Genomic DNA, 16,415 nt, shown 5'->3' with positions numbered 1-16,415 from the left:
ACGTTTCATCCTGATGCATCACAAACAGCCTCAACAACAGGAAGCTGCTGCAGTTTAGTCCTCTGTGTTGTTTTAACTCTCGGTCTGCTCACATTTAAAGAAGCCCAATCATCCTTCAGACTAAAAACTGACAGATTCAGCAGTGTAACGTATAAAATCACCACAATTTCACTAAAATTAACCACAAAGATGACCAAAATAGTGCAAAAATATCTGCAGATGCACATTTAAAGACAAAAAATTATATTAAGATGCAAAAAAGAAAGACCAGAGAGATGAGAACAACATAAATGTGACACAAATAGAAAGAAAATTCCCACTATGAGATGTAAAATGATCAAAGTTGATACTAACGAACCACAAAGATGCTCAAATAGACCAGGACTACCACAGTGGATACATAGTCCTGACAGTGAAGCACAGAGGAGGGAGTGTGATGATGTGTAGCTGCAAAATAAACCTAAAACAAACACAGAGACACAAAACGATGCAAAATATTCATAAAAGAGAAACTGAACTCAGATTCAATCTGACTGAAACTCACCAGCAGCAGCTCCAGGTAAAGTTCAGGTGAAGCTGAAACCAGGTGAAGCTCCGTTAAAAGCAGCTGTTTCCTGGGCTAATTATCGTCCCGGCCGGCGGAGGTCAGGGCATTTTGGGGCATTCTGGGGCATTCTGGGGCAGTTTGGGGCTAATCACAGACCGCTGAGTTTACGGCCTCCAAAAACAGAAGATCATTACTCACATAGCTGCTGTCCAACAGCTCCTCCTCCTCCTGAGATCCTTCTTCTGCAGCATCTCAGGCTGAATGTCATGTATGGTGCCTCATCATACCGCCACCTCCATGCTTCACTGTCAGGACGACAACAAAAAGATGCAAAACGCCCAAAATGAGACATAAAGCTACTGAAAAGAGATGATAAATGACCAAAATGGAGCACCAACTGACCAAAAAATGACATAAAACAACAAAAAGTGACACAAAAATAGCCTAAATGGCAACAAAAAGATGAAAAACAACCAAAATGAGACATAAAACTACTATAAATTGATGAAAAATTATGAAACATGACCAAAATGGAGCACCAACTGACCAAAAAATGACATAAAACAACCTTAAAGTGATAAAAATGAGCAACATGGCTGCAAAGAGATGCAAAACGATCAAAATATGGCATAAAATGATTAAAATAAGACAGAAAACACCTCAGAAACATTTAAAATGACTAAAATATGGGACACAGTCACTTCTGAGAGGCAAAACAGCAATGAAATAATGCAAAACAACCTAAATGAGACAAAAAACTACTGAAAAGAGACGATGAATCAGCAAAATTCAGCATTAATTGACCAAAAAATGGCAAAAAAACAAGAAAGAGACACAAAAATGACCAAAATGGCAACAAAAAGATGCAAAACATCCAAAATGAGACATAAAACTACAGAAAACTGATGAAAAATGACTCAAACGGAGCACCAACTGACCAAAAACTGATATAAAACAACCTTAAAGGGACTTTTAAAAAAAAAACAAAAGAGCGACATGGCAGCAAAGAGATACAAGACGATCAAATTACAACACAAAAATGACTAAAAAAGATACAAAAAGATGACAGACGCCCCAAATATCACACAAAATGACCACAACCAGACACAATATTTTTAATAAAAGCCTAAATAGCAACAAAACATGTCAAACAGCACAAATGTGACACAAAAATAGCACAAAGAGACGAAAACGAGATCCTAGATGATCAAACTTTTCACTGTGATGGTCCTGCTCTATTCTACGCATCTTTGTGGTCAGTTTGTGTCAAATTTTGGCCATTTTATATCCCATAATGTGAATTTCCTGCCAGTTTGTGACAGTTTAGCTTCACATTTAGGTTGTTTTTGTCTCAAAGGTCATTTTTTGTGTCTTTAAATGTGCATCTGCAGGTATTTTTTGTCATTTCAAACCATTTGTGGTCATTTTTGTCACACTTCCTCCTCCGTGCTTCAGGACTCTGCATCCACTGTGGAAGTTTTTCTGGTCATTCTGAGTCTCTTCAGGGTCTTTTTGTTCTTATCTGCTGTTTATTTTAGGTGTTTTTGTTGCTATTTTGTCTCTCCGTGGCCATTCTGGGTCTAATTTTTATCTGTTTAGAGCCTCACTGTGCATAAGATGAAGGTTTATTTTCATTCTGAGCCTGATTTGATCATTTTATATCTCCTTTGTTAATTTTGTGTCTCATTTCTTGTTGTTTTGAGTCTAACTGTGCATCTACAAATGTTTTGCACTATTTTTCGTGTTAATGTTAGCCAAATTTTGGTCCTTTTCTATGTCACATTGTGAATTTTCTGGCATTTTCTGGTACCGTAGTTTAGTTTTACATTTTCACATCACATGCTGTTTTTTATGGTGTTTTTTTGGTCATTTTTCGGATCTTATTTTTGTTTTTTGTGTCACATTGGCATCATTTCAAGCACTTTGTCGTGTTTTCTTTGTTCATTTTGTGACTCTAAACTTTTCTAATCTTTGTGCTGGATTTTGGTACAATTTTGTGCCTCATTGTTGCTTGTTCATCTCTTTGTGTTGGTTCTGCATCACATTTATGTTGTGTTTCATGTTTTGAGATGTTGTGCATCATTTATCATGGTAATGTGAGGAGTTCCTCAGGGCTGCATCCTGGAGCCTCATTCATTTAATATGTACATTCATTATTATTATTATTATGATTAGACAAACGTTTTAAAGATTCCTGCTTCGAGGTCGGAGGGGGAACGACTGAATCTGAATTCCAGCGTCGACCCCTAGAGGAAGCAGCGTTAGCACATTAGCATTAGCGATGCTAACAGTGGCTGACTCTAATCAGGAAACAGCTGATTCACATTAAACTGAAACATAAAAAACAGACCCTTTGTGTTTTTATTCTTCTGATTCTGTTAAGAAAAAAAATTCAACCTTTAAATTCAACACTTGTTTTTATGAATTTGACAGATTAACTTTAAAACATGTTTTATTTTATTTAAAAGTCACTAAAATTATTCCATTTATCAGGTAGAAAACTTCTAAGACTGAAAAATTCTAGCAGATTTTCTATTTCCGAACAGTCCTTAAACGCATCATGTGTGATTTTCAGTTTCCTCGTGAAAATTAAACAAATCTAAGTTCAAAATCAACACTGAAAAATGCTGAACATTGTTTTTATTTGATTTTATTTGTCGTTATTTGCACCATTTTTGTGTATTTTTTCCATCTTTTCATGTCATTTTTGCATCTTTGTGTTATTTTTACACAGTTTATGCATATTTTGCATCTTTTTGTCACTATTGCGTTATTTTTTCATCTTTTTGTGTTTCTGCTTCAATTTTGAGTAAGTTTTTGCACCTTTGTGTCACTTTTGTCGGTTATTTGTCATCTTTGTGTGTATTTGTCATTTTTGAAACCTTTTGTGTCATTTTTATATCTTACTTTTGCATGTCTGTGTCATTTTGTGTAATTTTAATTTTTTTTGTCTTTGTGTCTCATTTTAACACAGTTTATGCATATTCCAAGTGTCTTTGTATCATTTTTGTGTAATTTTCCACCTTTTCATGTCATTTTTGCATGTTTTTGTGTAATTTTTTTTTACAGTTTCTGCATATTTTTTGCTTCTTTTTGTGAATATTTTCTGTTATTTTTCATCTTTTTGTGTCTCTAGGTCACTTTGTTCAATTTTTTCCATCTTTTCATGTCATTTTTGCGTCTTTGTGTCTATTTGTGTCATTTTAGCAGCTTTTTGTGTTATTTGAGTTTGTTCTCTTTGATTCTTTGTGTGTCTTTGTGTAACTTTTGTGTATTTTTTCCATCCTTTCATGTAATTTTTGCACTTCTAGGTTATTTTGCATCATTTTTTGTATCTTTTTATCATGTCTGTGTCCCTTTTGTGCCATTTTTCAACCTTCTGTGTTATTTTTACACATTTTATGCATTTTATGTTCTCTTTTCATCTTTGTGTTTCTGCATCACTTTTGTTTATTTTTTGCATGTTTGTGTCAATTTTGTCGGATCTTTTTGCATATTTTTGCATCTTTGTGTCATTTTTGCAGCATTTCATGTTATTTTTATTTGTCTTATTTTTACATATCTGGGTTATTTCGTGTCATTTTAAAATCATTTTTGCATATTTTTGTGTCATTTTAACTCAGTTTATGTATATTTTTGCATCTTTTTTGTCAATATTGTCGGTTACTTTTGCATTTTTTGTGTGTCTTTGTGTCACTTTTGTGTAATTTTTGCATCTTTTCATGTCATTTTTGCAGGTCTGGGTTATTTTTACATCATCTTTGCATGTCTTATTTTTCCCTCCACATGTTGGAGCTGAACACTTTCAGAAGCTCAGATCATGTGAGAACATCTGTTGTTGTTCCACTGAAGCCTCCATCATCATCTTCATCATCATCACCATCATCATGGTGACCTTGACCCCGCCCCTTCACCCTGCTCTGATCATGCGACCAATCAGCTGCTGACCTTGGCCCCGCCCCCCCGTCACTCCTGGAACCAATCAAACACCAATCAGAACTGTCTCTGGCTTTGACCTCCGACCTTCAGAGGGAATAAAAGCAGCTGCTGGTCCTGAACAAACCACCAGGGACTAGTTTCAGAGGCGGATTAACACGCCGACGCCTCCGACTGGCAGCTTGAATCACATCAGGACGAATGAGGTGGAAAATATGACCAGCGACCACGTCAGGTTTTACAAAACGCCAACAAAGACACACAAATGAGACAGAAAACTACCAAAAAGTCATTAAAAAATGACCAAAAAATGACCTCAGAGACAAAACAGCAACAAAAACACACAAAACAACATAAATGAGACACAAAAGTATCATAAAGAGACAAAAAATCATCAAAATAAGACTGAAAAAAAGCTGCAACGTGATCCAAAATGATCAAAATGTGACACAAAAGGACAAATATGTGAAAATAAATCAGCAAAATGGGACAAAACAACTATAAAGTGATCAAAAATGAGCAACATGGTAGCAAACAGATGGAAGACGACTAAATTATGGCTCAAAATGACCAAAAATAAGACACAAAACCACCTCAAACACTTACAATGACTAAAATAAGGGACAGAATCACTTCTGAGAGGCAAAACTGCAATAAAATAATGCAAAACCAGCTAAATGAAACATAAAACTACTGAAAAGCGATGAAAAATGACCAAAAACGCAACATCAACTGACAAAAAGAGACACAAAAATGACAAAATAGCAACTAAAAGATGTCAAACACCCAAAATGTGACACAAAAATACCATAAAATGATGAAAAATTACCAAAAAAAGACCAAAAAATGACCTCAGAGAGACAACATGGGAGAAACATAATCCAACTTTATCAAAACGTGACACACAAAAAAAGTGAAACTAAATTAGCAATCTATCAGCTGTTTGACCACAAAGAACCTGAAAATGGCGACAAAATATGCAAAACACCCAAAAATGACAAAAAATTGGATCAAGATTGGACAAGAAACAACCAAAATGAGACACAAAACCACCACAAAAACACACAAAATGACAACCAAAACATGCAAAACAATCCTAAACAGATGAAGAAAAACCAAGCAAAACAACAGACCTCAGAGAGAAACAATTTGACTGAAAGACCACAAACAGACACACAACAAACAAAAAGACACAGAATTTACAGCGAGACACAAAAACAACCGACGTGAAACAAAATTAACAAAATGGGACAAAAAAATTTACTCAAACAAGACAAAAAAACAACCAAAACGACAGTAAACGGCAAGAAAACAGCATATATATGACAATAAACAACATAAAAGTGACAGTAAACAACAGTGAACATCAGTAAACAACAGAAATGTGACCGTAAACAATATAAATGTGACTGTAAACATCAATAAGCAACAGAAACATGACAGTAAACAACAACAAACAACACAAACATGACAGTAAACAACAAAAAGGAAGAGAAATGTGACAGTAAACATCAATAAACATCAGTAAACAAAAGGAAATTAGCAATAAAACACAGTAAACAACAGAAACATGACAGTAAACAACATTAAACAACATAGACGTGGCTGTAAACATCAGTAAACAACAGTAAACATCAGTAAACGATGAGACGTTTTCCTGTGAGAACCACAGTTTTAGAAACAAAGAATCTTTTGAGACGATTTAATGGAATCAGAGCCGGAAGGAGGAGAGTCTGAAGGAGGCGGGCTTAGATTGTTTACTTTGTTTACTTTACTGGGCTTCTGTTTGGTTGAGTTTAGTTTGTTTATTTCCCTTGTTTATCTGAGTTTAGCTGCATCTTGTTTGTGTTTAGATTTGTTTGTTTACTTAGGATTTTAAGTTGCTTATTTCGAGTTTTGTTTGTTTTGGTTTTATTGATTGTTTTGTTTATTTGTCTGAGTATTGTTTGTTTGTTTGTTTGTCGGGTTCCTGAACTCGTCACATTTCAGTAAAAAATTTAAATCCTAAAAATTCACCAAAATCATTTTTAAAGACAAAATGACGAGAATGACGAAGAAATGCAAAAAATACCACAAACTGACAAAAAATACACAAAAAATACACAAAATGATGCAAAAATAGTAAAACAATAAATTTACTGACAAACTGCAGTTCAACATGATTATTTTGCAGACATTTTTTACAGTTTGTCATATTTACAGATATTTGCTGATTTTAACATATTTCAGATATTTGTTGATATTTACTGTTTAAACATATTTTACAGACATTTGCGAATATTTTTTTCAGTTTCTTTAAAGTATTTTACAGATATTTCCTGACATTTTTACAGATTTTAACATCTTCTACAGATATTTGCTGATATTTTTCATTTTTTTAACATCTTCTACAGATATTTTCTGATAGTTTTTACATTTTTAACATATTTTACAGATATTTTCTGATAGTTTTTATATTTTTAACATATTTTGCAGATATTTTCTGATATTTTTACATTTTTAACATATTTTACAGATATTTGCTGATATTTTTCATTTTTTTAACATATTTTACAGATATTTTCTGATATTTTTCAGTTTTTTTTAACGTATCATACCGATATGTACTGATATTTTTTTTTACAGATTTTATAATATTTTACAGATATTTGCTGATACTTTTACAGTTTTTAACATATTTTACAGATTTTTGCTGATATTTTTTACAGTTTTTTATGCATTTTATAGATATTTTGTGATATGTTGACAATTTTTAACGTATTTTACAGATATTTGTTCATATTTTTAGATTTTTTAAAATTTATTTTACGGATTATTTAAAGGTAAACCCTTCTGTGTTGAGTCCAGATGAAGTTATTGATCAATAATTGGATTAATATTGGATAAAAATCGGCGTCTTCCAGTTTTCCAGTGAGGAATCCAATCAGAGCTGAGATCATTCAGAGCTTTAATCGCCTCCATCAGACAAATAGAGCAGCTCAGCATCAATCACAGACATGCACGCCCGCCGTGCACGCCCGCCGTGCACACCCGCCGTGCACGCCCGCAGCTAATAAATAGGATCCTCTGCGCTCATAAATTATCCAGTTTAATTAACAACATGGATTATGATTGGACTGTGATTTAATTAAAGTTCTGCAGCAGCAGCAGCGACATTTATTACAGAGAAGAAGAAGAAAAACTGATTTACTGACAAACCCACGAGTTCTGGCCTCAGAAGAACCACAGATTATCTGTTTTCTCTGTTCTAAACTGGAAAATATGCAGGAAAACTGGTCATTTAGGGGATTTTACTGCTCAAATCCAGACTAAAGTTACATACATCTGTGTTCTACCAATAAAAAAAAAAACAAACTGCTAAGATCAGCTACAGTTTGGTAAATATTTGAGTTTGTGTGGGAAAAATGTAAAAAAAAATATTAATTTTTAACATTTTGGGCTAAAATCATAACTATATTTGGGTAAAAATGTGTTTTTGCACATAAAAAGTAAAATTCAGTCAATTTACAACATATTTCTAATAAAGTCACAACAAAACCTGTGAAAAAAATTGAGTTTTTACTGATAAAACAGCAAAAATCAGATTATTAACTCCACTATTAATAAAAATAAAAGTAATAATCTGCCAGAAAAGCTTTAAAAACTGTGAAAATAACAGAAATTATCTGTTCAATAAAGATTTTCCTGTTTTTTCTGATTTAATCATTTGTATAAATACAGATTTTTGATTTGTTTACAGTTTTGAACTGATTTTAAAACTTTAATTTTTAATCACAGTGAAGAAAAATGAGCCTGTAGTGGAAAAAATTGAGTCAACAGTGATTTAAAATGAGCCAACAGGGAGAAAAAATGGTCCACAGTGAAGAAAAAATTGCCAAGAGCGAAGAAAAATGTGGCTATAGTGAAGAAAAATGAGTAAATTGTGCATAAAAAAATAACCAAAAGGAAGTTAAAATGAACTGATAGGGAAGAAAAATTTGCAATCAGCGAGGAAAAAATGAGAAAACAGTGAAGAAAAATGACCGGAGTATAAAAAATAATCAACAGTGAGTTAAAATGAACCCACAGGGAGAAAAAAAAAGGGGCAACAGGGGAGAAATGTTTGCCTATGATGAGTTAAAACGAGCTGACAGTGAAGAAAACTGAAGTTATAGTGGATAAAAAACAGCCAACAGTGAGTTCAAATCAGTCTAGAGAGAAAAAATCTGAGCACAGTGAAGGAAAACGAGCATAAAGTGTCTAAAAATGAATCACAGAGAGATAAAACCTCCAGGATCCTCATCAGTCTTTCTCTACTTTTCGTTTTTAATCACTGTTTGTTTGTTTGTTTCCTGTTTTTTTAATTTATTTTTTCCTCCAGTTTGTTTCTGATTTCCACCCGGAGGCTACGTCATCTCCGCGGGCCAATCAGCGGGCAGAGCGCGGCGCAGGGGGCGGGGCCTCAGCGCAGAAGGGAGCGCAATTTAAATCGTGGAGCTCCGGAGAGACGCTCAGATACCGACAGCCAGCGGGCCGCCGATCCGCCGCTGCGACCTCCAGCCCGGGCAGAGCCGCAGCGCAGCGCCGCTCCTCCTCAGTGGCGCAAACTGGATGTTATTGCGGAAACTCCGGACGCGTCTCTCTGCTCCTCCTGCTCCTCCTCGGCTGCCATGGATTGGTTTCCTCTGAGCGGATTATTTTAACTCCCCGCGGCTCCTCCGGGTTCCGCAGCCGCCCCGCAGCGCCTCCTGTCCGGCCCGGCAGAGCTCCAGAGGCCGGTCCTATGAGCGCAGCCTTCAGCCCGTCCTTCATGGTGATGCAGCGGCCACTCGGAAGCACCACCGCCTTCAGCATCGACTCTCTGATCGGGGGGCCTCCGCAGCCCAGCCCGGGACACTTCGTCTACACCGGATACCCGATGTTCATGCCCTACCGGTCGGTGGTGCTGCAGCCGCCGCCGCCCCCCGCCCTGCAGCCGGCGCTGCCCGCCGGACACCACCCGCCGCTGCCCGGCCTGCAGGGCGGCTTCTGCTCCAGCTTGGCCCAGGGCCTGACGCAGGGCATGGCGCTCACCTCCACCCTCATGGCGTCGCTGCCCGGCGGCTTCTCCCCGAACCAGCAGCACCAGGATGCGGCCCGGAAGTTCGGCTCGCAGCCGCTGCACGTCTTCGACAAGAGCCAGGAGCTGCGGCTGGACGCGGAGGACGGGAAGAGCTTCCTGCAGGGGAAGGAGTCCGCGCTGCCCGCCTTCCACGACCCGGACACGGCGGTGCAGACCTCCACAGGTAGGCGGGCCGCTGCCGCTCGGTTACCCGGGACAGGACGCTCCGTCCCGGGCAGAGAGACGAAGGAGGAGCCGCTGATTCACCCGGAGCAAATTATCATCTAAAATCCTTGATCTGGTTTATTTTAAAACATTTTTCTAGTTTCATCTGTTCTATTTGTTTTACCAGATACTAGGAAGAATAAATCACATTTAAATAAATTTGACAGATCAATTAAAAATATAAATTATAGAATAAACATTCATTTTAATTAACTTCTGGATTTTTGCACGAAAACATTTAAAATATCAACATTTTATTTTAAATCTTTTTATTCTTTTGCTTCTTAGCGCAGATTCAAACTAGAAATGAAATCAGTTTTTTATTAAATGTGTCATTTAGTCAAACATTTGTTTCATTTGGTTTTTATTTTCTGCAGGTTTTAAATAATCAACAGTCATCATTTATTATTATTAGTACTGATGTTATTATTAATATTATTAATATTAAATGTGCCGCCGGAGGCTCTGATTATTTTCTGTGAATCAACATTTAATTTAATCAAACAACTAAATAATCAGATTCACCAGAAATCACTTTAATCTGTTTATTTATTAGAGATAAATCATTTATTTAAATCTTTCGCTCCTTTTTTATTTTCCAGTTTCCCTGAAGCTGAAATAAAAATCTCTTTCTGTCTTTTCTCGGGTGCTGATATCAAACAGACACATTCATCTCCTCTTGAGTTCATTATTCGTGATCACATCTGACATTATTGAGTCTCCAGCAGCTCCTGGATGGAGGCCGTTCAGACGCTCCGTGCGTAATTACGCGTGAAACCAAAACTCCCCGCAGAGAGCAGCGCGCGCTGATCCGCTCTGATCCAAACACTGATCCGATGATGGATATTGACACGAGACGGGACAGACCCCCCTCCTCCCCCTCCTCCCCCCTGCAGCCTCCTCACCCCTCCAGCTCCAACATGTCGCCGCTTTTATGCAAATTTATTGTCAGAATGTTTCCATCAATTAAATATCAGAAATTCAAAGTTTTTAATTTATCTGATAATTAGATGTAATTATAAAAAACAGAAATGATATTTTAGAGATTTGATGGATGAAATAAAACGCTTTAATCCAAATTAGGTGGAAAACTTAAACAGTTTTTGTGGGGTTTTTGTGCGTAAAATCTTTTGATTTTTCCTCCGCAGCCAAAGACTCCAAGGATGAGGACCGGAAGGACGAGAGCTTCTCTCTGGACAGCGACCTGGACTACAGCTCCGACGACAACCTCACGTCTATGTGCCACAAAGAGGACGCGGACGGCGGCGGGGCTCTGGACGACGGGCCGCTGCTCCACGGCTCCTCCGGCGGCGGCTCCGGTTCGGGCGGCGGCACCGGAGGAGGCGGCGGCGGGAAGAACCGGCGGCGGCGGACCGCGTTCACCAGCGAGCAGCTGCTGGAGCTGGAGAAGGAGTTCCACTGCAAGAAGTACCTGTCGCTCACCGAGCGCTCGCAGATCGCGCATGCGCTGAAGCTGAGCGAGGTCCAGGTGAAGATCTGGTTCCAGAACCGGCGCGCGAAGTGGAAACGGGTCAAAGCCGGGAACGTGAACAACAAGTCCGGGGAACCGTCCCGGAACCCCAAGATCGTGGTTCCGATCCCGGTGCACGTGAGCCGCTTCGCCATCAGGAGTCAGCACCAGCAGATGGAGCAGAACCGGCCGTAGAGGAGGAGCCACCGGGGCCGGTACCGGAGCCGGTGAACGGACGAACCTGCAGAAGAAAAACTGACAGAAAGAGTCGCGAAACTCCAGAGAATCTTCCGGATAAACTGATGAAGTCTCAGCTTCTGTTTTAGAGAAAAGAAAAGAAATAAATCCTCCAGAAAGTTTCCAAAAAACCCGAAAATCTTTGCTTCAGTTTTTACGGTTTGATTTGTCAGAATCTGTGGCCTTAACGGACAAAAACACAACTTTCAGTTTATTTTCTCTCCGCGGGTTGAAACGAAAATCATCAAAAAGACCCAAATAGTTTAAAACGATTCCAGACTTTTGTTTCTCTGCAGGAGGTTTGATGGAAACTCTGCGTAAAAACGGAACATTGTGGAGAGAATCTGTGCGTAAAAACGGAACATTGTGGAGAGAATCTGTGCGTAAAAACGGACCGCTGCTGAGGAGGATCCGTCTGTAAATACTGGGACCAAGCGGGACTGAAAGCTGCTAATTTATTTATAGAAAATTGTGCAAAAGTGAAAACATTCCCTGATTCTGGAGTAAAAAAAGAAGAAAATATAAAAGATGTGAATTAAAGCTGCTCCGTCTCCATTTATCCTCCTTTAGTTCTCTCATTTCTACCAATAAAAAAACAGGATTTGGTTTTTAAAAGCCACAAATCTTAATTTATTCTCCTTCTTTTAACGGATTTAAAACAGAAAACAGTTTAATTTGATTTAATGTTTTATTTTTATCTTGAAAACGCAGCAGTCGTTTGAATTTAGAACAAAAATCTGCTCATTTGGAAGCTTTTTTCTATTAAAATGTGGGGTTTTTTTTACTCATAAAAAAGCAAAAATTAACTAATTTAGTCTTTTCATTGTTTAAATTGCAGCTGAATTTGATCAAATCTGTGTTTTAACTCAGAAGAAAGTGAAATTAATTAATTAAAACCTGATTTATTGGAGATGTTTGGAACATTTTTAGTTTGATTTAATCCAAAAGCTTCATTTTGAGGAACAAAAATCTGAATTTTAACAGTTTCAGGTTCAGATTTGTAATTTAAATTAATGATAATTGTAATTATCTAAATAAAAAGGTTTAAATACCTCCATAGTTCATTATTTTAATCAATAATTCCCCATAAACAGCAGAATTCTGCTCATCCTGATCGTTTTGTCATGGATTCTGTTTTTACTGGTAAAAATGGAATTAAACTCTTTATTCAGGAGATTTTTCTGCACAAATCGAAGCTCAACTTGGAGAAATTTGTGTTTTTTGCTCATTAAAAAAGAAAAAAAATAAAATAATTTGGACGTTTTTCCTTCTGTGGTTTGAAAATCTGTGAGTTTTTAAATCAGAAAACAACTAAAATCTGCTAAATGTCCAAGATTTATCCTGAAAAAGTTTCTGGTTTAAACTCGACTAATTTTTCTTCCAGTTAATTAAAAATGTTGTTGATTCTGAAGGAAAATCTCATTTCATATAAAATATATCGAAACAGTTTAAACTTGAACAGATGAAATCAAAAGTTTTTATTTTTATGATTTAGTTTAAAGTCAAACGAGGAAAACGAGGCCTAAAGGCAGAAAAACACATTTATTTCACTTTAATTCACTAAATAAAGAAGAAAAAACGTTTAAATCCGTCGATGTTCTGCAGAAACTAAACCAGAGTTTATTATTAGAATGAAGAAATTAATAAAAACAGCCGAAATCAGATCCTTTGAGACGTTTTCTGCTTTAATTTCAGCTTCATTTGGGGAAATAAATGAACTTTTACTCAGAAATCTGATATTTTTTAAACATTTTTCCTCAAATTGTAGCTTCCTTCTTGAATACATGCATCTTTACTCATAAAACAGACAATAAAATGTTTATTTAGGACATTTTTGTGCCCAAATTATCATTAGATTGTGGGAAATTGGTGTTTTTATTCATTTTATATTAATTTAAATGTTTTTTTTGCTCTAATTGAAGCTTAATTATTAGAAATGTTTGTTTTTAATGATAAAACTGAAGAATATTATTGATTTAGATCATTTTTTTCTCAAGTCACAGCATTATTATTAGAAATACATTAAATTTTAGTCAAACAGCAAAAATCTTCAAATTTATGACATTTTTCTGTTCTAATTAGAGCTTAATTATCAGAAATGTTTGGTTTTCACTCATAAAACTGTTTATTTAGATATTTGTTCAGCTAAAATCACAGCTGAATATTAGAAAATGTTTGTTTTTACTAAAAAAAAAAGCAACAATCTGCTAATTTATGACATTTTCTGCTCTAATTGCAGCTTAATTGTGGAAAATGTTTTATTTCTCATAAAAAGAAGCAAAAATCCTTTCATTTGGAACATTTTCTGCTTTATTTGAAGCTTAATTTGTCAACTTTTACTCCTAAAACTGAAGAAAACTGTTTATTTAGAACATTTTCCAGCTAAAGTTCAGTTTTATTATGAATTTCCACGGCGTGGGGAGAAATAAAGGACCATCTTATCTTAGAAATACGTTAAACTTTTTATTCATAAACAGAAATCTGCTGTTTTTCAACATTTTTTCTGCTGCATAAAGTGATTTTAGTCATAAAAAAGAAGCTAAATCTGCTATTTTTTTGCTCTAATTGCAGCTTAATTATTAGAAATGTTTGTTTTCGCTCAAAAAAAGGAAATAAAAATATTTATTTAGATCATTTTCCTGCTAAAATCACAGCTGATTATTGAAAATGCTTGTTTTAACTCCATGAAAACCAAAAATCAATACATTCAGACTTTTTTTCCTCTAAAGTCTCAGCTGTAGTTCTATAATATGTGAAGTTTTACTGATGAAAAAACAAAAATCTGCTGTTTTTTTGAACAGTTTTCCTCAAATTGCAGCTTCAGTTTGAAAAGAATGTGTGTCTTTGCTCATAAAACAGAATAAAAAAATGTTTATTCAGGACATTTCTGTGCCCAAATTATCATTAGATTCTAAGAAAAGAGTGATTTTAATCATAAAAAAGAATCAAAGTTGCTTTTTGCTCTAACTGCAGCTTAATTGTTAGAAATGTTTGATTTTACTCAAAGAAAAGCAAAAATCGACACATTTAGATGTTTTTTTCCTGCTCGGATCTTTGCTTGATTATAACCAACGTGTTTTAATCATAAAAAGGAGAAGAAACTGTTTATTTAGAGCATTTTCCTGATAAAATCAGAATTAAATTTGATAAATGTTTTATTAATCACAAAAAAGAAAAATCTACTCATATGGAGCATTTTCTGCTCTAAATGCAGATTAATTTTACTCCTGAAACAGAAGAAATCAGTTTATTTAGAACATTTAGTGCTAAAATCTCAGTTAAATTCAATAAATGTGTTTTTACTCACAAAAAGGGAAAGAAAAACATCAGTTTAGACATTTTGTCCTCTAAACTCACAGCCGTAGTTGGAGAAATACATCAACTTTTACTCATTTATGACATTTTTTCTGCTCAGATCATGAGTGAATTTAGGAAAATTGTTTGTTTTCACTCCAAAAAAGCAACAATCTGTTAATTTATGACATTTTTCTGCTCTAATTGCAGCTTAATTGTGGAAAATGTTTTATTTCTCATAAATAGAAGCAAAAATCTTCTCATTTGGAGCCTTTTCTGCTCTAATTGAAGCTTAATTTGTGAACTTTTACTCATAAAACAGAAGAAAACGGTTTATTTTGAACATTTTTCTGCTAAAATCACAGTAATAGTTGATAAATGTGCGCATTTTTCTGCTGCTGTTGTTATTATTTACGTTTGTCGTCATAAAAACAACAAAAATCATCTCATTTGGAGCATTTTCTGCTCTAATTGCAGCTTAATTTGGGAATTTTCACTCATAAAACAAAAAGAAATCTTATATTTGACAAATGTCTGTTTTTACTCATTTCTCTGCTGCTGTTTATTATTTACGTTTCTCGTCACAAAAACAACAATCTTCTCATTATAAACATTTTTTTCTGCTCAGGTCGGAGTTCAGTGACTAGAAATGTTTATTTTTTACTCATTAAACTGTTTGTTTGGAGCACTTTTCGTGATTAAATCTACCTGCAGGAGTCCGACGGACGCTGAGGATCGAACCCAAACCGGGAGTCCGTCGGTGAAAAACGGATTTTCTCCTGGAAACGAAGATTGAACATTTAAAGAGAAAAAAACAAAAACTTGAAGCGACTAAAATCCACATATTTTGCTCGTTTCTCGGCCGCGGAAGTTCGCTCGGCTGCGTCGCTGCTTGGCGCACCTGTCGGACAGTCCGTGCGTAATTACGCACAGGTGCGCCAAGCACAGTCAGAATTTGGATCCAAGAAATAATTAAAATCTTTAATCTGATTAATTTAAAGAGCAGAAAATAACCTCCAGAGGACAAATTGATTATCGATCAATCATTGATTTATTGATCTGATTAAAAATAAGCAGATTTTTGCTTTTTCTTGTTTAAAAAAATAACTAAAATGTAAATCAATTAATTATTACAGTAAAATAAGTTAAACAGAAACGTGAAAGCTGGAGTTCAACATAATAAACGGGGTCCAGGTGCATGATGGGAATTGTAGGAATCAGATGTCAAGGAAGAAAAACAAGAAAAAACTTTGTTTTTATTTCTAAAGGCGTTTTTGATGCAATAAATAAATAAAATCTGACACATTTAGGGCCCAAATTAAAGGTGTTTCCTGATGAAGCCGTTAATGAATGTTGGTAATGGAGCTGCTAAATGACCCTCTGGAGGCTCTCAGCTCATTAATCCTGGTCTTCATCCCTAAACTCCAAACCAGCAGAGAAGCTGATGAAAGCTCTGGAAGGAAGCCAGTAAGCAGCCGTTGAGTCGGGGTTCACTCGTCTGATCAAATATTTCAAATGGTGCTTGTGCAAAAACAGGCATAAAAATAATTATAGTGAGTTTAATGTGATGAAGAAGCTCATGAGTCAGTGGTTGAAAGCCCCAGAAAAAGCTAGTAAGTGGACCT

At 35.8% G+C, this 16,415-nt stretch overlaps 1 protein-coding gene across 1 annotated transcript; it reads left to right on the top strand.

The window, feature by feature from the left end:
* Positions 1-8,986: 8,986 nt before the first annotated feature.
* On the top strand, positions 8,987-15,475 carry gbx2 (gastrulation brain homeobox 2). Its single transcript, XM_023287994.3, has 2 exons — positions 8,987-9,747; positions 10,937-15,475. The coding sequence occupies exons 1-2, from the start codon at positions 9,246-9,248 to the stop codon at positions 11,452-11,454; spliced, it is 1,020 nt and encodes a 339-aa protein (XP_023143762.1). The 5' UTR covers positions 8,987-9,245; the 3' UTR covers positions 11,455-15,475.
* Positions 15,476-16,415: the final 940 nt, after the last annotated feature.

The sequence above is a fragment of the Amphiprion ocellaris genome, chromosome 24, assembly GCF_022539595.1.
Source record: "Amphiprion ocellaris isolate individual 3 ecotype Okinawa chromosome 24, ASM2253959v1, whole genome shotgun sequence".
Taxonomy (NCBI): domain Eukaryota; kingdom Metazoa; phylum Chordata; class Actinopteri; family Pomacentridae; genus Amphiprion; species Amphiprion ocellaris.
This window is presented reverse-complemented; position numbering and strand designations above follow the sequence as displayed.

Bases quoted from the DNA above. Each gene is read 5' to 3' on its own strand.
- gbx2 (XM_023287994.3), top strand. From the start codon at position 9,246: ATGAGCGCAGCCTTCAGCCCGTCCTTCATGGTGATGCAGCGGCCACTC. The intron at 9,748-10,936 runs GTAGGCGGGCCG...TTTCCTCCGCAG, and splicing joins GGCGGTGCAGACCTCCACAG to CCAAAGACTCCAAGGATGAG.